The sequence below is a fragment of the Neoarius graeffei genome, chromosome 23 (assembly GCF_027579695.1).
Source record: "Neoarius graeffei isolate fNeoGra1 chromosome 23, fNeoGra1.pri, whole genome shotgun sequence".
In the NCBI taxonomy this organism is placed as follows: domain Eukaryota; kingdom Metazoa; phylum Chordata; class Actinopteri; order Siluriformes; family Ariidae; genus Neoarius; species Neoarius graeffei.
Genome location: NC_083591.1, coordinates 10,902,188 through 10,927,483, shown reverse-complemented (window position 1 = coordinate 10,927,483; position 25,296 = coordinate 10,902,188). Strand labels below are relative to the sequence as shown.

General features: G+C 42.0%; 1 protein-coding gene across 2 annotated transcripts in view; it reads left to right on the top strand.

Moving 5' to 3' along the window:
- sh3bgr (SH3 domain binding glutamate-rich protein) overlaps positions 1-25,296 on the top strand; it is a 47,680-nt gene that overhangs the window by 20,808 nt on the left and 1,576 nt on the right. For both annotated transcript variants that reach the window (XM_060905741.1, XM_060905740.1), the window contains 3 exons: positions 5,273-5,302; positions 14,853-14,879; positions 21,304-21,358. In XM_060905741.1, the coding sequence (XP_060761724.1) occupies positions 5,273-5,302; positions 14,853-14,879; positions 21,304-21,327 (81 nt within the window). In that variant the 3' untranslated portion in view covers positions 21,328-21,358. The remainder of the gene's footprint in view (positions 1-5,272; positions 5,303-14,852; positions 14,880-21,303; positions 21,359-25,296) is intronic.

The window sequence follows — 25,296 nt, the reverse complement described above, 5'->3', positions numbered from 1 at the left end:
AGCTGGAGCTCCTCAGTTTGGTGTCGCCAAGTTACACACACACGCACGCGCGCGCGCGCCGCCTATTCAAGCTGCTCGTGAAACCATAAACCCGAGACTGAAAACAAAACTAGCAGCCGAACGGGTTTATTTTGCTGAGATGGACACTGCCTTTTCTCTTCTTCACCGAAACAAGAGTGAGTGTTACTTAATAAAGGCAGATTAAAAGAGTTTCGGTTTGCTCCTGCTCCTCCCTCGAGCACTACAGTACCTCAGCCGGACCGGTGTTCTGTAAAGTTATCCTAGCAAGTTCTCATACAGACTGTTTTATTATTCAAAACAAGTCATTACAAATTATTTGACTCGGCCAAAGACTCGACCAATACGCACAAAACATAAAAATCGGCAAATGCGTGAAATTCTCACCGATTTTCTATCAGCCCAGCTGATCGGTGGGACAAAACTACTGTTGAATTTTCCTACCCTCCTGGATTTCGCGCATGCGTAGTAGGCTTGGTAGGATAACTTGACAGAACAGCAGCACAGATGTGCAGATCAGACAAGACAGAAGACGTTGCGCATGCGTGCAGACATAGCGGAGACATTTATGCGTCACCGTATAGACGCAGATTTCCTCCTTGAAAACGGTCGTGTAGACGCGGAAAAAAGTGAGAACGAAAACGGACTTTTGCGTTTTTGTTTTATACCGTCCCCGTGTAAAGTGGGCCTTAGTCGGGGTGTAGCTAGGATTTTTCAAAGGGGGGGGGGGTGTCACACACTGACTGGCAGCCTGAGTACATTATGTAACAAAAATAATTAACATTGCTAGTTTTAGGTAGCTGAGAAACCGGCTCTTCCATTATTGCTGTTCCTTCCACATTTTCTTGATGTTGTGTTCTAGAAACGTCACACTAAAACTTAGCTTCGAAGCCACAAAATGCAACTCTGATGGAAAAAAAATAGATAATAAATTGCTTATGCCTCGGTCACAACCGGCCGTACGTGCTCCTACGGCCGGTCTACGTGCAAAAAATGCAAAGAAACGCACGGAGGGCGCGCGTGTGACATGCTGATTTTCGAGCCGTAGACCGACCGCAGAGGTTCTTTGTCATGTCAAACAAACTCTACGGGCGCTTACGTTTTTTTCAGGTTGCAGGACAAACTTACGGCCTCATGTGTCTTCCGTACAGCCGACGTGCGTCTTTCGTACGATTTGCTGGTGTCAGGTTTGGGCAAAATGTCAATTTTTTTCGTACGTCGCACTTGCGGACTCCGTATGTGTGTCATGCGCCCCACATACATAATTAGTGCGGTCAACGCATGTTCAGATATTTCGTATGTCATCCATGCGTGTCAAGTAAGTCGGCCGTGCATTGGCCGTACGGCGAGAGGCCGTCAATCGCACGAAAACTCGGGTATATAAAGCTGCAGGGGTGCCTACGGCCATTTGTACACGTAGGCTTTGATTGAGAGAAAACCCAATTTCATTTAATTTAATTTCATTGCATCGCTTCAATTCAATATGCTGAAGGCAAAAGGGAAGAGAAGGATAGAAAAGGTGTCGGAGATGGAGGAGAGAGAGACGGTGGCAGAGAGGGAGGAGAGAGAGATGGCGGCAGAGAGGGAGGAGAGAGAGAGGACAAGGAGCAGTGAGGAGGAGGATGAAAACCACGACAGTGGCCAGCAGGCCAGGAGTTTGAGACGAAGTCTTTGTGGAGGGATTGCCATTTTCACAGTGAGAAACCAAAGTATGCCGAAATATATATAACCCTCTCCAATCGCCGCAGTGCGACAAACAAACGCCGTCGGTACGCACAACGTACAGATCGTGCGCAGTTCTTGCAACCTTCATATGAAGCCTGCATGGAACGCATGGTCAGTACGATTAGTGCACGTTTGAAGGTGCGTTGGCTGTACGAATGAAGTGACAGCCGTACGTCCGAGCAGCCTCAGATTTCGTGCATGGTACGCACATTCGACTTCTGGGTTGTACGTTGTGTGCGCGGTGATCTTACTCCTTCATGATCACCACAACTACGTTCTCCACGAACAAAAAAAAAAAACGCAGCGATTTGGGAAACGCCAAAAATCGCACGGCCAAAAAATCGTACGTCCGGTTGTGACCGAGGCTTTACCTCTCTTCACATCGAAAGAAGGAGGAAAGTTTCGCTTGTTTTGACATGGCGAACTATTAACACAAGAGGAAATACTCATAATTAGCAACTAAAAAGACTGCAGCTACACTGGTCATGCTTTCTAGTGCGATCGTGTTTCGCTTGCACAGAACTGTGTCAGTCCCGCGCACCTTGGCTCGTGCACCTGAAGGCATGCCTTGGGCTAGGCGCGCACCTATTGAGCTCCGGCATGCGAGCCGTTAACAAAGAACACCTGTCTTTAATCAGTGAACTATGTTTGGGCTTTTTAAGGACTGCGCCCATGCAAGGATGATGCGAAGTATTACGCCACGTCTACTGTGCCTTACTGAGCCTTGTTCCCTGTCCTTGTTGACCTCCTGGTTTTTCGACTCCTGTTTCTCATCCCTTGACCTTGTATAGATAGTTTTCACTGACGTCACGGCATTCCGGGGAACGCCCTCCAGCCGCCATCTTGTGGGGCAAACAAAAGGGACCATCGCCATTACCGGCTACGTTATCTCGGACGAATTTATGAAGTTATATAGTCAGTTTTCTAAAATAAAGATCAATGTCGGCAAAATCAAGCAAACAGAAGTATATAGATACATTAGACGACATTTCACGACAACGGTATGCAGCCAAACTGGCCTTGATTGGGGGAATTGACCCCTACGAAGTGGACAAAGATGTATTTTCAAGTGACTATGCAGGGCTGCCAAAGCCTGAAACTGCCAAAGCCTGCTCCAAAGCCTGAAACTGACTTCATCAAACTTTAAAGGCTGTCTGATATATACAACTTTATATATTCACAGCGCGCCTTTTGTCGGATGCCGCCTTTTTCACGGCTGAATCGCGCAGATCCGATTTTTTTTTTTTAGGGGGGGCATTGGAGTGTCTGATTATAATTTCAAAGTAAATTCTGTATTAAAATTACTAAATAAGCAAATCCGTTACAGTCCATGAAACAGGAAGTATAAGGATGAGAAAAAAACAGTTTAAATCGCAAAGCTGCGCACATTTGCGCAGCCCGAGCGGTGTGCAGGACTGCGCAAATGTGCGCAGCTTTGCGATTTAAACTGTTTTTTTCTCATCCTTATACTTCCTGTTTCATGGACTGTAACGGATTTGCTTATTTAGTAATTTTAATACAGAATTTACTTTGAAATTATAATCAGACACTCCAACGCCCCCCCTAAAAAAAAAAAATCGGATCTGCGCGATTCAGGCGGCATCCGCCAAAAGGCGCACTGTTTGCATCCCAAACACAAATCAAATCATACAAAATAGACCTAAAATGTTTTTCAAAAATGACCCTTGCGTGAGTGAAGTGACAAGTTTCAAATAGAAACGTGACAAACGAGCGATATTAAGTGTACATTACAATGTAAACGTACACTCAGCGGTTCCAGTTAGGCATTCTCCAGAGATTGTTCACATGATGTTTTGGTTTCCAAAAACAAACTTAAACACAATTGATTGTTTATTTAAACAACTTACCACTTATAAAATGATCGGAGCAGACTTTGCTGTGTTTGGAAGGCTGATAATCCTTGCGGTTGATTCTCGCAAGCCATAGATTTCTCCTTTGTATGCTGAGTTTCTTTGTTTGCTCGCCTTCGTGCTCCCGTACAATGGGAATTCCATAAAAGCTCCGTTTGACGTCATCATCTGACCTATTACGACAGCCGTGAATACAACAGGTGTGCACCATTGCTAGCTTTAAATAGCCTGCTTGGGTTCTTTTGAAGACTTTGTACTCGCGCGTTACAATGTGTGCTCAGTCACCCGTACGGTAAGCTTGACCCGCAAGATGGCCGCCACTAGGGAATCCCCAACTCTGTGACATCATGTGAAAACTATCTACAGTATAGTTTTGCCTCTGATATTCTGTCCGCGCCTCGATTGACCTCCTGCCTGTTTCCTCGATTATGACTTTGCTTGCTGTTTCAGACTGTTTGCCTACTGTGTGCGTTTCACGCACTTTATGTTCATATTGCACTGTGTATTATTTAACATATCTGCACTTACATCCGCCTCTCCCGTACACACTCTGAAAAACTGGGTTTTCCTGCCCAAACCACAGGAAGTCAAGGTTATAGAAACCCTAATGAGGCTGAGGTGACAATCTAGTTTAAAAAAATGTTAGAAAAATTACAGTGGGCACTTTTCTAATATTCTTATGCGGCTATTGAAAAAATGTATGGTCCGACAAAGGGGGGTCACAGGCACCCCAGGACCCCCCCCAAGCTACGCCCCTATTAGTCATACCGTATACTCTTAATCAGGGTTCATAAAGGGAATTTTTGGATAGTTATGCTTCTATGCAAAAATATTTTTATATGGTTTTTGCCTTTATTCACAATAAGACCATATTCATACTACACTGTTTATATGGCTAATGAAAATGAATATTCCACTAATATTCACGTTTACATGCAGCTGTGCATACTCCGATTATCAAATTGGCTTGTGTACAGCAAGGACGCAAGAAGCCATGTGTCGCAAACTGCTGTAAAAAACCCTATTGAGACGCATATTCCGAGCGTGCTGTATACATGTCCAAAGAATGCTGCTAAAAGCAAATAATATGGGCATATCCTACATGTCCCACATGTCCTAATTTCAAAATAAGGCCAAATTAACATCCAAATGGAATATGTTGTTTATTGGCCCCATATCAAATTCAGAATATTGTCAAATTCGGAATAATAGCGGAATATTAATGTGCACGTGAAAGTACTGATTGGCTCAAGGGACAAGACTAGACAATAATGAGTTTTTATAGCCCCAGAAATTACATAAATTGTCTCATGAAGTTGGATGTGAGCTGTCACGTTGGTTTGTCCCTTAAAACACACACATGAAAGAATAAATGAAGAAGCATGTAGGAATACAAGAAGAAGCGCTGTAATAAATTGGACAAAGTTGAGTGTTGATTAAACGCAAGATGGATAGAAGGCACAGGTCAGGCTGGATGGTTTTGGAGAATTTTTTTTACATATTCAGTAGATTCATAGGAATTATATAATTAAGTCATCAGTCCATATAGGAAGAGATTGTTGTTAGTTGTTGTTTTTTTTAAAGGAGAATTGTGTTAAATTTTATACTAAATTCCTTATTATTGTTGACAGTAGTGTATTTTTCTGCCTCTCTGACAGGAAGGTGAAGTTGAAGAAGAATACGAACAGGTAATGTGTTTTTAATAATATTTTTAACAAATAAAATATCTGGTATCTGCATAATAAATGAAGACTGCAGTGTTGACATCTTTAGTAAAAATGATTTGTTCATGACAGTAGAGACACAGAAGTTGGCTTAATTTACAGTACATACTTATTTTATTGTTTATTATTGTTTATTTTTTTCGCAGTCCGGTTTCCATCAAATCCTGCGTTCTGATTGGCTGGCGAGCGGGTCCGTATCCTACGATACGGACCCCAGTTACGGACCTCGGTTACGGACCTCTGGCGACTCACTCGTTCACAACAACAACAAACATAGTCGCAATATTTGTCAACATTTATTTTCGCATTTCTCAGGAGAATAGCCTTAATTTTACAGCATGGATAGTGATAACGGCAGTGTTCACAGCGAAAGCGAGTTTTACTACCCTGAGGAAGAAGAAATAAAAGAAAACATTTCAGGAGAAAGCTAAAAACCTGTAACTGTTGCTAACGCCGAGCAAAAACATGGCTGAATCCTGAATGACTCAATTTTGTATAAATAGGGGACTACATAGGCGGCAAAATTTAGTTTTTTTCCTGCCATGGAAGTGCACTTGTATACCGAGGAGGAAGCAATTTGCATTACAGCCGTGAATGAGGATTCAAAATGGCAGCTCGCCTCGGCTTGGTTTTCCCTTTCAGGCGCTCTCGTTTTCTGTTAGAATTTGGTAAAGAAAAAAATAAATATATTATTTACCAGCTTAAGGTCGGTCCGTATGGTGAAATACCGTGACCTCGGCCTTGAATACTGACCTCAGCCCAGAGGGCCTCGCTCAGTACTTTCAAGACTTCGGTCACGGTATTTCATGATACGGACCTCCCAGCTCGTAAATAACATATATGTATTATAATAAGCCTGGGTTTAGTGTGAGAATGAGTTGAATGTGTCAAATCTTCCTTCCTCCCTAGGAACAATGAAAACAACAAAAATCTAATAATTTTTATCAACAGTTTAAGGAAAAAGATGAACCCACAGTTTCAGACATTGATGAATATTTTAAAGTGTGTTTTAGTGCTTTGCAACATTTTACTCACGAGAGTGTACCTCTGACCTCATCTAGTTGTGAAAAGTCCTTCAGTCCATTAGCTTGTTTTTTTTTTCCCCAGCTACGGTATGTGTGTGTGTGTTCCTGTGTCTGGACTGCTAACTCATCCCTACTCTCTCTCTCTCTCTCTCTCTCTCTCTCTCTCATAGCTCCTCATTTGCAAGTTTCTTTCTTTTATTACCATCCTGCTTACCCACAGGTTACATGAATTCATTACAGGTTCTGGGAAGTGGTTTTTAAGTGCTCTTTTTCAGCAAACACTTTGGTTCAGCATGACGTCTTGCACACCATGCAGTACCAGTCAAAAGTTTGGATACCCCTACTCATTCATAGGTTTTTCTGTATTTTGACTATTTTCTACATTGTAGAACAATACCAAAGACATCAAAACTATGAGCTAACACAAGGAACATATATGGAGTTATGTCTCATCTCATCATCTCTAGCCGCTTTATCCTTCTACAGGGTCGCAGGCAAGCTGGACTATGGGCGAAAGGCGGGGTACACCCTGGACAAGTCGCCAGGTCATCACAGGGCTGACACATAGACACAGACAACCATTCACACTCACATTCACACCTACGGTCAATTTAGAGTCACCAGTTAACCTAACCTGCATGTCTTTGGACTGTGGGGGAAACCGGAGCACCCGGAGGAAACGGGGAGAACATGCAAACTCCACAAAGAAAGGCCCTCGCCGGCCACGGGGCTCGAACCCGGACCTTCTTGCTGTGAGGTGACAGCGCTAACCACTACACCACTGTGCCGCCCTGGAGTTATGTGGTAAACAAAAAAAGTGTGTTAAAATAAACATTTCATATTTTATATTCTTCAAAGTAGCCAGCATTTACCTTCGTGACGCTTTACACTCTATTGGCATTATCTTAACCAGCCTCATGAGGTAGTCACCTGGAATGCTTTCAATTAACAGGTATGCCTCGTCAAAAGTTAATTGGTGGATTTTCTTGCCTTCTTAATGTGTTTGAGATCAAACAGTAAATAGTAAATAATAAAAATACAGTAAATAGCCCTATTCCACATCTTTAGTAACCCATATTATTTCAAGAACTGCTCAACTAAGTAAGAGAAATGACAGTCCATCATTACTTTAAGACATGAAGTGTCTTTTAATTAATAAAAATAAAGAAAAACATTGAATTATGTAGAAGATATGTGCAAACTTTTCCTGGTACCGTACATATTGACCACAAGTTTAATTAATTCATTTTTCTGTTAGAAACACAATGTACTCTATGATCTAGGTTGACTAGTACAGAGGTTCTCAAACAGTTTTGCAGCCAGTGGCCCCATTAACTGTAAAGGTTCCAGGGAGCCTCTCGGTACAGGTTTGGTTTAGTTTATGAACTTAATACAACTACTTAAATTTTAATTTTTTTAGTTGTTTCAACTAACATTCTGGCTGTTGGAGCCCTAGAGCATTTTTCCAGCACTTTCCACCAATTGAGAATCACTAGTTTAATATTTACTCAAATTTGAATGTAATGTATGGCAGCCTAAGGTATAGCTGTAGGTTGTAGTATGTTTAAAAAAAACATGTACAAATGTGATAAGAACTAGAAAAAAATACAAGTTGCTTTGTCTAAAGTCTAGCCGCATCCCTGGAGGATAAGCATTGTTTTGTTTGACGATGCAAATTGGTATGTTTCTACCTAAATATGCAAATTATGGGATGGTGTGAAGACAAATGCATTAATTTAACAGCCAAAATGTAATTGTGTAAGCATGAAAGTCACTTGGAAAAAGCAACTGTTATATTATTTGCATAAAATGTTTAAAAAAATTAAAGTCCTAATTTCTCAAGAAATAGGAACTAATATTGCTTCTGATGACACTTAAAAAGTGGGTTTTCTTTACATATACATTACAAAGAGGCATCAGTCATGTTTACCCTCTTTTAGTCTGTGTTTAAATCATGTTTTGAACCATGTTTTTCAATGCATCACCGCACCGCATTTAAACCTGATGTGTATTTATTGTAGCAGGCTGCAAAAGACCAGTGCTCTTTTATTTAGAGTATGCAGGTTTGTGGGGAGAGAGAGAATGAATGAAAATTCAGGCACAGCTGTGCCAGGGTGGCATCAGGAATCTGGTGCTCACTTGTGTAGGGGAGACGTGGCAGAGCCAGCCAGGCAATGGGTCACAGGCAGGCTGTAAGGTGAGTGGGTCAGATTTCCAGTGCTTGCCAGTTGAAGGCTGAGGCTGGGAGAGCTCTCACAGGTCAGGAGATGCTGTCCTCATTGTCCTTGGTGGCAGTAAGGTAGCCTGAGAGCAGAGGGGAGAGGAGAAATCAGCATCGATACACATACAGAGCACAACTGACCTTATGCCGCTTAAGCCGCACCAGCTGCATCTAGTTGGCTGGCTCTGCCCTGTGGCTGCACTGCTTCTTGTTGTCCAGAACATGGGTACTGAAGTGGCGCTATCCCTTCAGCACCATCTGGGTGGTAGAGTAAGGAGCAACATACCATCCTTGAGCCACCATCTGTCTGGGTTACAGAGGATGAATGGCCTGTTGAAGTCTGGGTTATGGAGGACAGGGGTGGTGGTGAGGGCCCTTTTCAAGGCCTGGGATGCAAATTCTACTTTGCTAGTCCACTGCACTTTCTCTGGATGTCCCTTTCTTGTCAGGTCTGAGAGGGTAGAGGCTGCAGAGGAGACGTTAGGCATGAATCGGTGGCAATAATCAGCCAGCCCCAAGAATGCACATACATTTTTTTTGTTCACGGGCCAGGGGTACACCCGAATTGCCTCAATTTTATTCTGCTGGAGTTTCAGCAACCCCAGGCAATGCTGTATCCCAGGAATTGTGCTTCAGTCAGCCCCAGGTGGCATTTCTGCACTTCCTGTCACTGTTGGTGGTGAGCCCAGCCTCTTTCAAGTCCCCTAAGACAGCTTTAAAGTGGTGTAGGTGGTCGGTCCAGGTGGTTGTTGCAGGCCATAGGTGACTGGGCCAATGTGTTCCACCACCGTGCAGACCTACATTATCTGCAACAACCAACAGACATCTGCCATCAGTTTGGACATAAAGGGCATGCCCTGGTCCATGAGAAGGTCCTTTGGGAGGCCTGCATGTGAGAAGAGCAGGACCAATTCTCTGGCGATTTTCTTGGAGGATGCCTTTTGAAGGGGGACTGCCTCAGGGTAGCGGGTGGCATAATCCACAATGATCAAGATATATCCATGGCCCTGGGAAGACTTTGATAAGGGACCCAACAGATCCATGCCCACTCTCTCAAAGGGGATTTCAATAATAGGCAGAGGATTGAGTGGTGCTTAGGGGGGGATTCTTTGGGGCAGTGCTCTGGTATTGGGGACAATGATGGCAGAAGTTTTTCACCTCTGCATTCATCCCTGGCAGAGGAATCGATCCCAGATCTTTTCAAGGGTGTTCTGTGCCACCAGGTGACCGCACAAGAGGTGGAAATGGGCAAGATGAATTACCAGGTCCACTTTTGAGTGGGAGACAAGAAGTAGCTTGGTGGGCTGGCCACAATGTACCACATGGTAGTGTAACACCCCCTGGCAGACAAGGAACTAAGATCCCAGGAGAGGCAGCCCCAGTTGTTGGTCCTTGCCCTTAGTGAATCACACCTACCCCTACCAATGCTTAAGCTGCTCATTGTGTTTTTGCTTCTGCCCAAAGTTCCACTTTTTGGTCACCTGCTTATACGCACACAAGAGTGGGTTAGTGATGGTGTTTGACTCACCTTCGGTGGCTCTGTTGGCATCATCCTCGTGTTTGCCAGCTAGATATATATTGCGGGGCAGCATAGGGTGAGTTCTGGACCTCCGGCACAGCCGTCGATGCCTTGTGCTTATGGGGGCAGCAGCTTATGGAAGCTGTTCCTATCTCACCCTAGGAGGAGAGGGACAGAGAGGTCAGGAATAACAACAGTCACCATCCACTCACCTCTTTGATTGCAGACCTGGATGTTGGTGGCAGCCACCTCTCATGCATCTCCATGCACACAGGTGACCGTGATGGTGATGCTGTGTCCCTTAGCCTCAGGGAGGATAGGGGGCTGGGCCAGGCAGGGCCCAGACTGGGTGTCCCTCCACCTGCACAGGGACACTCGGAAGCTGAAGGCCCTGGATATTGTGTACCATGCAGCCAGTGAGCCAAGGCTTCCGGGCCAAGTCAGACAATGGTATCTCGGGAGCGGTGGGCATGGGCTTCTCCTGAAGAAAAGGAGCTGGTCAGGCTGGTGTCTTTACAACATCTCAATTTACCCAGCCAAGGGAGCAAGGGACTCTGCAAGGAAGCTGAGTGACCTTGGAAGCCTTAGTCAGGGTGATTTCCACCATGGCAAGGGTGCATTCCAAGGCCTCAGCCAACTCTGCAGAAGACATTGGCCTCATTGCATATACGTACCATAACTGGCCTGTATGTGTGGTGGCGCCTTCTTATACTCTCTTGGCTGCTCGTGCAGGGTGAAGAGAGGTGCCGCTTAAGCCACTCCAGCTATGTGTAGATGGCTGGCTCGACCCTGTGGCCACACTGCCCCTTGTGGTTCAAAACACGGGTGCTGAAGCAGAGCTGTCCCTTCAGCACCATAGTGGCAGTAGAGTGAGCACCAACACACCATTTAGATGAGGATTTCCTTGAACCACCATCACATTATGCATGTACACCAATCAGCCACAATATTAAAACCACTGACAGGTGAAGTGAATAACATTGATTTATTTCATCACAGTGGCACCTGTCATTGGGTGGAATATATTAGGCAGCAAGTGAACAGTCAGTTCTTGAAGTTGATGTGTTGGAAGCAGGAAAAATGGGCAAACGTAAGGATGTGAGTGACTTTGACCAGGACCAAATTGTGGTGGCTAATTGACTGGGTCAGATGACAGCTCTTGTGTGGTGTTCTTAGTATGCAGTGGTTAGTACATACCAGAAGTGGTCCAAGGAAGGACAACCGGTGAACCAGTGACAGGGTCATGGGCACCCAAGGCTCACTGATGCATGTAAGGAACAAAGGCTAGCCCATCTGGCCTGATCCAACAGAAGAGCTACTGTAGTACAAATTGCTTAAAAAGTTATTGCTGGCTATGATAGAAAGGTGATAGAACACACAATGCATCACAGTTTGCTGCATATGGGGCTGCATAGCCGGAGACCAGTCTGAGTGCCCACAGTGCCCCCTGTCCACTGCCAAAAGCACCTACAATGGGCATGTGCATATCAGACCTGGGCCATGGAGCAATGGAAGAAGGTCTGATGAATCATGATTTCTTTTACATCATGTGGATGGCTGAGTGTGTTTGCATCACTTACCTGGGAAAGAAATGGCATCAGGATGCATGATGGGAAGAAGGCTTGCCGGCGGAGGCAGTGTGATGCTCTGGGCAATGTTCTGCTGGGCAACATTGGGTCCTGGCATTCATGTGAATATTACTTTGACATGTACCACCTTCTTAAACATTGTTACAGATGAAGTACACACCTTCATAGCAGTGGCCTCTTTCAGCAGGATGATGTGCCCTTGCACACTGCAAAAGTTGTTCAGGAACAGTTTGAGGAACATGACAAAGAGTTCAAGGTGTTGACTTGGCCTCCAAATTTCCCAGATCTCAATCTGATTGAGCATCTGTGGAAGTCCAATCCATGAAGGCCCCACCTCACAACTTACAGGACTTAAAGGATCTGCTGCTAAAATCTTGGTGCCAGTTACCACAGCACACTTTCCACTTTCCATGCCTCGATGGTTCAGAGCTGTTTTGGTAGAACAAGGGGGACCTACACAATATTAAGCAGGTAGTTTTAATGTTATATCTGGTGTGTGTGTCGCAGGTGATTTACACACTTTATTTGGGATCTTAATAAACAAGCATATAAAGTAATGGCATGTGCCATGTGCCAATGAGCCATGTGGTCTAAACACGGCAGGAAATCTCAATGTGCATATGCTTTCTGATTCACTCTCCACTGTTTCCCACTTCTTTTACCAACAGCTTCATACCTCACCATAGAACACTTTGCTGCAAAGAGTCTTCTACATTAACTGTTTGTCTTTCTATATCTTTTTCAGGTCCAATTTGGTGAATATATTTTTTAATCATTTTTTTGTTGTTGTTGTTGTGCTGTTACATGCCTACTGTTCTCTGTGTAGCATGGCGTGTTCAGTCCTCCAACTGGATCAAACTATATGAACTTTTAAGAAAATGAATGGGTCCACCTCTTTCCACATCTTTAAACCCTTTTTGCCCCTTCTGTCCATGTGCCTTCTCCAGGGAGAAGAGGACTTGATGTCTGAGGTAACTTGACTTGTGCGGGCCTATTTTATTGAAAATTTGATGGGTTTGTTTCACAGTAAACACAGTGATCTGTGTTTATTTCTCATTGTCCACCGGGTAGACCCTCCTTTGCCTTACCTCTCTCCTCTCTAACTGCCTCTTTCCCTAGTCCTGCACCTGCTGGTTTGATTCCCTTCCATACACTTCATACACAAAACAGCTCTTTTATTCCTTTTACTGCATGTGTGTGTGTGTGTGTGTATTTATTTTCTCTCTTTTGCCCATCATGCGAGCATTGCCCTTGACCCACTGCGGTTTCTTCTTAGGAAGAGGAAGAACTTCGACAGCTTGAGGTAGATCACATCTCTCTCTCTCTCTCTCTCTCTCTCTCTCTCTCTCTCTTTCTATCGTTCCATCTGCCTGTCTAATATGCTAATGTTATGGTTGTGGACCAACCCTGATACAGGGATATACATATTTTTAATGCTCATACCACAGTGCTGCTGAATTCTGAAACCTGCTCATTCTAATGTTATTGTTAATACGATAATAACTCATTCACAAGGATTTGTATGGCAGACTGCCATGTAATTTAAGATTTAAAACCATATTTTTTAGCAAGGCAAAACCACCAAATCATTGTTATAGTTACACTACCGTTCAAAAGTTTGGGGTCACTTTGAAATGTCCTTATTTTTGAAAGAAAAGCACTGTTCTTTTCAATGAAGATCACTTTAAACTAATCAGAAATCCACTCTATACATTGCTAATGTGCTAAATGACTATTCTAGCTGCAAATGTCTGGTTTTTGGTGCAATATCTCCATAGGTGTATAGAGGCCCATTTCCAGCAACTCTCACTCCAGTGTTCTAATGGTACAATGTGTTTGCTCATTGCCTCAGAAGGCTAATGGATGATTAGAAAACCCTTGTACAATCATGTTAGCACAGCTGAAAACAGTTGAGCTCTTTAGAGAAGCTATAAAACTGACCTTCCTTTGAGCAGATTGAGTTTCTGGAGCATCACACCCCAAACTTTTGAACGGTAGTGTATCTTTTCTATAAGGAGAATTTTAATATAAGTCGCAGGTAAAGCTGTCACTTTTATACTTTCCACTATGGGAAAACCTTCAGGGCAGAGGATGTTGTGCTTTGTGGTTTCTCAGTCTTATTAACTTCAAGAGGAAGTGAGGGAAATACTGTTTTCATATAGCTGCTGTAATGGAAGTGATAACAGGAACTGACTTCTTTCAGGGATGTTCCACAACATTAAATGGAACTATACATGGTTAAAAGTGTGATATGTCTGTCTTTAATAGATAAAACATTTTAATTGTTGGCAAATCGCTGTAGTAGAAGAGGAATAAAACGCACTGGGACACATGGGGTCATTTCAGACCACATCACACCACCCCGTCTCTGATGCCCCATCATGTTTTATTACACATGCTACGCTACACCACACTAGTTGAGCCGATATCAAGTGTTACGTCATTAAGGCAGCACTTAACACTGTGTGTTAGGAGTGTACTTAATATAACATTTGTCCATGTGGGTTTACGCTTGGTTCTTCAGTTTCTTCCCAAATATATATTGGTAGGTGGATTGGCTCTGCTAAATTGCCTTTAGTTAATGCACATGTGAATGTGTGTGTACGGGGTGTGCTGTGGATGACTGGAATTTAGTGTGTATTCTCACCTTCCAGTGTTCTTGGGACACACTCTGGATTCACTGCAACCTGAAGAAAAAGTGCTGAATGAATGAATGAATGAATGAATTTATTGCAACCCCCCCTCTCTCTTTGTCGCTCTCAGATCTTTTAAGTTAAAAAAATCTCTTCCTTTTTGAATTCACTATCACTGTTTTGCTTTCCTCTCTGCTAAATTTTTTCTTGTCACTCTCTGAAATCCAGGCTTTCTCTTACCGTGATCCTTTTCCCCGTCCAATCGTATCACAGGAAAAAGCATCAACAACGTCTGCTCTCTGCTTTTCCACGCATAAACACGCATCGAGTGTTGCATTTTGGGTTTCTTTCTTTCTTTTTTCCCAGCTTGTGAAACAGATCTCCATTTTTTCCTAAGTACACACACAACACACAAGTGCCTGTAGCTCTCTCTGTCTTTCTCTCATTATTGTTATACTGTTTGTGGTCTAAAATAAAAACATAGGGCACATTTTTGCAAGTTTTAATCTGCTATTTCTGTGACTCAGGAAGAAGAAGAGGTGCAGGCATCAGAGGTATAAAGGCTCACTGCACTGCATGTGTAGTGGTTTTCGAGGGCAGAGGTTTTAACAGGTTTTTGTGCTGTGTTTTAATCCAAAGCTTTATGATATATACATCTACATCCTAGAGTTGGTGTTTTCTCTATGATTGATGGAAAATTTATCTCAACAAGATTCAGACAGCATGGAAAGGACAATCGCAAATTTGCTCTCACATCATTGTTGATGCTTCCCAGACTAAATAAGAGCGATAACAAGCAGTGGCCAGTATTTCTGATGTAGGTGTACAGTCAAAATACGTATTTGAAATGCAAAATATTCTTTTGTAATTCATATTTGATGCTCATAAAAATGGGTATCTAATTTGTGTCAAAATCATTTTCTGTTTATATATTTTGCCCAGTCCCTGCTGGTAGTGTTTTATACACTAGCGTGAAATCCACTGGAAAAAAAAAAAAAAGTCTTGATAACAGTATAACTTTGAGATGAAACACAGTGCAATATTACTTTAAACAGGCATGCACAATAACATACCATACGTTTGACTCCATGAGTCAATAATTTAGAATATGCTTTATTTCAAAACAAGGTCCTTACAGCATTGGAGAAACCTACAACCCCGATTCCAAAAAAGTTGGGACAAAGTACAAATTGTAAATAAAAACGGAATGCAATAATTTACAAATCTCAAAAACTGATATTGTATTCACAATAGAAGATAGACAACATATCAAATGTCGAAAGTGAGACATTTTGAAATTTCATGACAGCAACACATCTCAAAAAAGTTGGGACAGGGGCAATAAGAGGCTGGAAAAGTTAAAGGTACAAAAAAGGAACAGCTGGAGGACCAAATTGCAACTCATTAGGTCAATTGGCAATAGGTCATTAACATGACTGTGCATAAAAAGAGCATCTTGGAGTGGCAGCGGCTCTCAGAAGTAAAGATGGGAAGAGGATCACCGATCCCCCTAATTCTGCGCCGACAAATAGTGGAGCAATATCAGAAAGGAGTTCGACAGTGTAAAATTGCAAAGCGTTTGAACATATCATCATCTACAGTGCATAATATCATCAAAAGATTCAGAGAATCTGGAAGAATCTCTGTGCGTAAGGGTCAAGGCCGGAAAACCATACTGGGTGCCCGTGATCTTCAGGCCCTTAGACGGCACTGCATCACATACAGGCATGCTTCTGTATTGGAAATCACAAAATGGGCTCAGGAATATTTCCAGAGAACATTATCTGTGAACACAATTCACCGTGCCATCCGCCGTTGCCAGCTAAAACTCTATAGTTCAAAGAAGAAGCCGTATCTAAACATGATCCAGAAGCGCAGACGTCTTCTCTGGGCCAAGGCTCATTTAAAATGGACTGTGGCAAAGTGGAAAACTGTTCTGTGGTCAGATGAATCAAAATTTGAAGTTCTTTATGGAAATCAGGGACGCCGTGTCATTCGGACTAAAGAGGAGAAGGACGACCCAAGTTGTTATCAGCGCTCAGTTCAGAAGCCTGCATCTCTGATGGTATTGGTTTGCATTAGTGCGTGTGGCATGGGCAGCTTACACATCTGGAAAGACACCATCAATGCTGAAAGGTATATCCAGGTTCTAGAGCAGCATATGCTCCCATCCAGACGACGTCTCTTTCAGGGAAGACCTTGCATTTTCCAACATGACAATGCCAAACCACATGCTGCATCAATTACAGCATCATGGCTGCGTAGAAGAAGGGTCCAGGTACTGAACTGGCCAGCCTGCAGTCCAGATCTTTCACCCATAGAAAACATTTGGCGCATCATAAAACGGAAGATACGACAAAAACGACCTAAGACAGTTGAGCAACTAGAATCCTACATTAGACAAGAATGGGTTAACATTCCTATCCCTAAACTTGAGCAACTTGTCTCCTCAGTCCCCAGACGTTTACAGACTGTTGTAAAGAGAAAAGGGGATGTCTCACAGTGGTAAACATGGCCTTGCCCCAACTTTTTTGAGATGTGGTGTTGTCATGAAATTTAAAATCACCTAATTTTTCTCTTTAAATGATAAATTTTCTCAGTTTAAACATTTGACATGTCATCTATGTTCTATTCTGAATAAAATATGGAATTTTGAAACTTCCACATCATTGCATTCCATTTTTATTTACAATTTGTACTTTGTCCCAACTTTTTTTGGAATCAGGGTTGTACATATACATGACTTCCTCCATAATATTTGTCCTATCTTGTCCAGTTCACAAACTCTTCCATTTACACATGCCGTTAATTCACTTTACACCTCGCAGAAGTTACGTATGAAATAACAGAAGTTTGGGATAAACACCATGCCTGAAGAGCTACCATTGTCCTAGTTAACGTCCTACAAATTCCCACCTCTTTTCTGCTGACCAGATTCTTGTAGTTACTTACAAAGATTGAAAAAAAAATCAACCTAAGATAAGCAGAAAAAATATCTGACCTGTCTACCATACAACACTGAAAATGAAAATATAAATGTTCTCCTGATGGAGGGGTAGAGAACACTTCCCCTATTTAAAATGGGACTGTGTAATTCACCTCATGGAGTTACAAATTTATTCCATCCATCCATTACCTGTAGCTGCTTATCCTGTACAGGGTCGTGGGCAAGCTGGAGCCTATCCCAGCTGACTACGGGCGAGAGGCGGGGTACACCCTGGACAAGTTACCAGGTCATCGCAGGACTGACACATAGAGACAAACAACTATTCACACTCACATTCACACCTACGGTCAATTTAGAGCCACCAGTTAGCCTAACCTGCACGTCTTTGGCTTGTGGGGCAAACTGGAGCACCCGGAGGAAACCCACGGAGAGAACATGCAAACTCCACACAGAAAAGCCCCTGTCGGCCATTGGGCTCAAACCCAGAACCTTCTTGCTGTGAGGTGAAAGTGCTAACCAATACACTACCATGCCACCTCCATGTAATTCCTCGTTAATGATATTAATCCCACACTTCTGTTTGTCACTGGAAAAAATACCCAGTTTGCCTTCTGTGACATGACGGGAGTGATCTCAGATTAATACCCATACCCTTGTATTATATTTGTCAATTCAGTAATAGTATAACGTGTGAACATAATTTCATAAATAAACTAACATTTCCAGTCGTTGTACCTTTCTCAAAACATGATAACTGATTAATTAATTCAACTAAACAGCTCTTTTTTTCAGGTATCAAACAGAGCAGCGGCTACAATTATCGACACCTTTCGGCCGTTGCAAAAGTAGAAAAGACTTTCAATATGTAAATTGTGCATGAATAATTACTCAAACTTCCACTGGAAAAAAAAAAGAGTTGATTCCCAATTACTTAGCGTATCAGATCACATGACACCGTTCCACAAGTATTGACGTCTTTGTCCACAGTTATTGACACCGGTCCACAATTATCGACATCCAGATGATTATTGATAAAAAATAAAAATTAAAAAAAAATCGGTATGTGGTATTACATTAACAAAACATACTTTTTATTTAAAACTTGTTTTACAGACTTTATATTTAGTACAAAATATCTTTTATATAAATATATCGATGTCGGTGCTTACATAAATGAGGAAGTAATTCTATTGTTTGCAAACAAATGAACTGATAATGTTTAACCTGTCAGAAAATATTTTTATTCCACTTTCTACCCACTTTCCAAGTATTTTCGTAGATCATATTTTGTTCATAATTCGTTGTTGTTTGTATTCATTTCTAGTTTTGGAGTTTTAAATATCAACAGGCAATTGACAATGTAACCGCATGAAAATCCAGGTCAAAGGCCGCATGTCATTCCTCGAAACAAAATATAAAATGTTTACTGATATTGTAATATGTGGTCGATATTTACAACAAACTGAAAAAAAAATCTGAATGAAATAGAAAAATCTGAATATTTCAAGCATGTAATTTTATATACAGTGGGGCAAAAAAGTATTTAGTCAGCCACCAATTGTGCAAGTTCTCCCACTTAAAAAGATGAGAGAGGCCTGTAATTTTCATCATAGGTACACTTCAACTATGAAAGACAGAATGGGGGGAAAGAATCCAGGAAATCACATTGTAGGATTTTTAATGAATTAATTGATAAATTCCTCGGTAAAATAAGTATTTGGTCACCTACAAACAAGCAAGATTTCTGGCTCTCACAGACCTGTAACTTCTTCTTTAAGAGGCTCCTCTGTCCTCCACTCGTTACCTGTATTAATGGCACCTGTTTGAACTCGTTATCAGTATAAAAGACACCTGTCCACAACCTCAAACAGTCACACTCCAAATTCCACTATGGCCAAGACCAAAGAGCTGTCAAAGGACACCAGAAACAAAATTGTAGACCTGCACCAGGCTGGGAAGACTGAATCTGTAATAGGTAAGCAGCTTGGTGTGCAGAAATCAACTGTGGGAGCAATTATTAGAAAATGGAAGACATACAAGACCACTAATAATCTCCCTCGATCTGGGGCTCCACGCAAGATCTCACCCCGTGGGGTCAAAATGATCACAAGAACGGTGAGCAAAAATCCCAGAACCACACGGGGGGACCTAGTGAATGACCTGCAGAGAGCTGGGACCAAAGTAACAAAGGCTACCATCAGTAACACACTACGCCGCCAGGGACTCAAATCCTGCAGTGCCAGACGTGTCCCCCTGCTTAAGCCAGTACATGTCCAGGCCCGTCTGAAGTTTGCTAGAGAGCATTTGGATGATCCAGAAGAGGATTGGGAGAATGTCATATGGTCAGATGAAACCAAAATAGAACTTTTTGGTAAAAGCTCAACTTGTTGTGTTTGGAGGAGAAAGAATGCTGAGTTGCATCCAGAGAACACCATAGCTACTGTGAAGCATGGGGGTGGAAACATTATGCTTTGGGGCTGTTTTTCTGCAAAGGGACCAGGACGACTGATCCATGTAAAGGAAAGAATGAATGGGGCCATGTATCGTGAGATTTTGAGTGAAAACCTCCTTCCATCAGCAAGGGCATTGCAGATGAAACATGGCTGGGTCTTTCAGCATGACAATGATCCCAAACACACCGCCCGGGCAACGAAGGAGTGGCTTCGTAAGAAGCATTTCAAGGTCCTGGAGTGGCCTAGCCAGTCTCCAGATCTCAACCCCATAGAAAATCTTTGGAGGGAGTTGAAAGTCCGTGTTGCCCAGTGACAGCCCCAGAACATCACTGCTCTACGAGTAGAGGAGATCTGCATGGAGGAATGGGCCAAAATACTAGCAACTGTGTGAAAACCTTGTGAAGACTTACAGAAAACGTTTGACCTCTGTCATTGCCATCAAAGGGTATATAACAAAGTATTGAGATGAACTTTTGTTATTGACCAAATACTTATTTTCCACCATAATTTGCAAATAAATTCTTTAAAAATCAGACAATGTGATTTTCTGGATTTTTTTTCTCATTCTGTCTCTCATAGTTGAAGTGTACCTATGATGAAAATGACAGGCCTCTCTCATCTTTTTAAGTGGGAGAACTTGCACAATTGGTGGCTGACTAAATACTTTTTTGCCCCACTGTATGCTAGGAATTTAATTCTGGTCTAATTCTATTTATTGCAATAGGATTCCAAATACTCTATAAGCATTCCATTCTGTTATGAATCAGAAAAGCAATTATTATAAAATCACGGCACTTTTATTTTTTTTAAAGTACTTCATCTGCTTCAACAATGTTACACAAAGATCGATCCACAACGGTTGTAAATGTCACTTAACCTCCTAGGGCTTAGCGGTCACATGCGTGGACAGCACTTTATGGAAATTCGGAACAAGAATCCACATATGTGGACATACTTTTTCTCTAAAAGTACATCTTATCAAAAGATGATGCTTAGTTTTTATTCTAATCAGGTTCTAATAAGCCCAAATAGCAAAGAGAAATAAAAAATGCATGTAAAAAAAACAGCTTGGGCCTTAGGAGGTTAATTCCACAGCGTGTCGATAATGGTGGACACCGGTGAAAGTGATCACTATTATCGACACCTCACGTGACTTCTCAAACGCGCATTTAGATACAAAATGGCGACTGTCAAATGAGAAACAAAGTAGGTTTCGACAAGGAGATCATGAAATATCGGTGAATCTGATCAGTAAAAACATGTCCATGATCTTTCCACCATGCTTACCTGCGATGATAACGTCCGGGTTTTCTTCAAATTGCTGATCGTGCTAAAAAATATTCCATCTTGGGTAATGAGCTGCATCATCAGACGACAAGCTCACAGAGTGAGGGGCGGGTCTTCTGGTTGATTAATTAACCAATAATAACTGTTGTAACTGAAACGCACCTTCGTAAAATTGTTTTTTATTGGTAAATCTGAAAAGGTGTCGATAATTATGGACTGTCGATAATTGTAGCCGCCGCTCTAATATTAGTATTGTTTATTAAGACAATTCTGATCTGTTTTGTGCTGAAGGAGGAAGAAGAGGCTGAGGACTGAGGATGGGACACAGAGGATCAGGACAATTAAGGTACTGAATGTGTTGTTCTGCACTCTTACCACTAGATAGAGGAATAGGGTCAATTTGATCAAAATGCTGTAGCCTGTGTTTGAAAGAGAGATGTTCTTTATGCATGAGATAAATGCAATGAGGTGGAAATGAGAGACGCTCTCATTTCTCAGCGTATCTGATTTTTAGACTATAGACTGTAATGCGGGCGTGTCTTTGAGTCCATATATAGAATTCAAGTATGAATTGGCATTTATACGCATGTTTTTTTTTTGTTGTATTTTGTTAGCCAGCAAGCAAACGTGTGCTTTTTTTTTAAAATTCATGTGTATCATGTATTTTTATAGGCTTCACTGCTATATTTAATTAGCTAGTTATCATTAACTTTCTGAGAATTTTATTTGTATAAAGATATATTTCTGCATGTTAATATGTACAGAAGCATATTACTGCGGGCGGCACGGTGGTGTAGTGGTTAGCGCTGTCGTCTCACAGCAAGAAGGTCCGGGTTCGAGCCCCAGGGCCGGCGAGGGCCTTTCTGTGCGGAGTTTGCATGTTCTCCCCGTGTCCACGTGGGTTTCCTCCGGGTGCTCCGGTTTCCCCCACAGTCCAAAGACATGCAGGTTAGGTTAACTGGTGACTCTAAATTGACCGTAGGTGTGAATGTGAGTGTGAATGGTTGTCTGTGTCTATGTGTCAGCCCTGTGATGACCTGGCGACTTGTCCAGGGTGTACCCCGCCTTTCGCCCGTAGTCAGCTGGGATAGGCTCCAGCTTGCCTGCGACCCTGTAGAAGGATAAAGCGGCTAGAGATAATGAGAACGATGATGAGCATATTGCTGCCACACCGTATCATGTAATAACGTGAAAAGTTTGTTATAACAATATATTTCCACGTTATTACGTGAAACGTTTCATGTTAAAACGTGATAATTTAGTATCGCATTATAACGTGATAATTTGGTATCACGTTATAAGTGATAACTTTAAAGTGCTAGTCTAATGAAAATTACATCATAAAATCCTGGGTTTTCTGTGTGTGATGTACTCAAAAAGGTTGTAAAAAAATTGGTTCGGAAAATACATTTTTTATGTCTGAATTCTGTTCCAAAAATCGTTAAAAGTTTGTCCGCCATTTTTAGATTGCAGTAATTTATAGATCAGCAGTGCTGCATGTATGACGTCATATGAGCCACTGCCTTCTTTTGTGTTCACACAGACTCGATGCTATTCTCTATGTAGTGGCGTGCGTTCTTAAGACTGATTCTTTTGAAAAAGATGACGAAAGCTCTTCAAATTCATTCTCAGTCTTTGGTTGGTTGTCTGAGGACGATTTAGAACCTATAGCCACGGAGAAAGAGGCAGACGAATACGCAAGCCAAGTCGCTCATGAAGAAGAGCAACAACTGCTCGAGTGGTTTTCGGAACCCAGGAATTTAATACATTGTGCATATCCTAGTTTGCTTATTCATTCTCATGCTAGTCCTCCAGTTATTCAGAACTAAACCTGATAAAATTTCTGAGAGGATTTTTTTATTAGAATGCCTTTATTGTCACTGCACAATGAAATTTACGGTAATTTATCATAGGAGAGCTATGTACGTGCGACGCCACTCTTGGGCACTTCAGCCCAAGACCATCCCATATTAACCTAACTGCATGTCTTTGGGGGAAACTGGAGCACCCAGATGAAACCCATGCAGACTCCACACAGAAGACCCCTGTCAGCCGCTGGGCTCGAACCCAGAACCTTCTTGCTGTGAGGCGACAGTGCTAACCACTACACCACTGTGCCGCTGTAATTATTTATGCTCACAGGCTTCACTATTAATGTTAGCCATCATGAATTAACCTGACAGAATTTCTGAGGGGATTTTTTTACAAGTCATATTTACAGTCGTGGTCAGAAGTTTACATACAGTGACATGAATGTCATCTTGGATATGAATGTCATGGCAATATTTGTGATTTCAGTAATTTCTTTGAACTGTTCTTTTTCTGTGGCAGAATGTACAGCAAACATATTTAATTTAAAAAAACACTAGAATTTGGTGCACAAGTTTTAATTTTCTTTGGGTTTTCTGAAATCAACACAAGGGTCAAAAATATAGACACAGCACATCTAATATTTGGGTAAAACGTCTCTTCACAAGATTCACTTTGACCAAACATTTTTTGTTTACCATGAACAAGCTTCTGGCAGAATTCTGGTTGGATATTTCATGACTCTTCATGGTAGAATTGGTAGAGTTCAAGGAAATTTGTTTTTTTTTTCTTGGCATGGACTTGACTTTTAAGCACGGTCCATATATTTTCAACAGGGTTCAAGTCAGGACTTGTTTTAAGCTTAATGTTAGCCTGCTTTATCCTCCACAACTGGCTCTGATGCGTGTTTGGGTCCATTGTCCTGTTGTAATTCCCAAGTCCCAAGTCATGTTCAAGTTTCTGATGGTTTATGCTGAAGAATTCTGAGGTAGTCCTCCTTCTTCATTATTCCATCTACTTTGTGCAATGAACCAGTTCCACTAGCAGCAAAACAGCCCCAGAGCATGATGATCCTACCACCACCACCAGCTGGTACAGTGTCCCTCTGTACATGGTGGTCATTGTAGCCAAACAACTCAATCTTTGTCTCATCTGACCATACAGCTATCCTCCAGAAGGCTTTTTCTTTGTCCGTATGGTCAGCTTCAAACTTTAGTGAAGCTTGAAGGTGTCAATTTTGGAGCAGGGGGTTATTTCTTGGATCGCAGCCTTTTAGTCCATGGTGATCTGAACTGTAGACAGTGATCCATCAGCTTCCAGTTCATGGCAGGGCTGTGCCATGGTGGTTCCCAGGTTGTTCCTGACCATCCAAACCAATTTCCTTTCAGCTGAGGGTGACAGTTTGGGTTTTCTTGAAGCAAAGTGGCTTGGCAAAGTGACTACACCTCACAGTAACTTGGATCCAATGGTTTGAACTGATCTTGGAATTTGCAGTTGTTTAGAAATGGCTCTAAGAGACATTCCAGAGTTGTGTATATCTGCGATCCTCATTCTCAGATCTGCACTGAGCTCCTTGGACTTTCCCATTTTACTGTGTATTGGTCAATCCAGTGAGTGCTGTAAACAAACCCTTTTTATGAAGACACAGAGAAGCTACCAGCTGTAGTCAGTCATGATCACTAACAGGAAGTTAAGAGACCTCGGCCTTGGCAAGATAAGAGACATTTTGGAAGTTTCAGCACTTCTGAATTAATAATCTAAGTGAGCGTATGTCATTTTTTTACCCTGTATGTACAATTTTGACCCTGTATTGATTTCAGAAAACCCAAAGAAAATTAAAAGTTGTGCACCAATTTCTAGTGTTTTATTTTTTAAATTAAAGATGTATGCTGTACAATCATTCTGCCACAGAAAAAGAACAGTTCAAAGAAATTACTGAAAGCCCAAATATTGCCATGACATTCATATCCAAGATGACATTCATGTAAACTTCTAACCACAACTGTATATACTGTATGTTCATGCATTTCAATGGTAATGTTATCCAGTTAGGTATTTTGACTAACCTGAATTTATGAGAGGACAAAAAATTGTTCTTACATGTAATTATTTTCACTGCTAATGCTAAGCAGCTAGTTAACATGTGAGCACCTATCATGAATTCTGAGAGGATTTTTCAGACACCGAGGAATGTGAGAGGATTAGTCATATACAAAAATGTTTAGAATCTCCACCACTAGTGCTGGCTAGATGTAATGTAAGGTGGGGTTTACATTAGACCGTATCAGCGGATCATCAGATTAACGTTTTTAAAAACGATTAGCGTGCACACAGCAACGCCAATACACGATTCGCGTGCACACAGCAACGCCAATACACGGATACGCTAATCACATGACTAATTCGGCACGTAAGTGTCAGTGCGGCTCATCGCTTCCTCCTCAGCGGCTGCGTTCCAAATCACTCCGCCCTGAA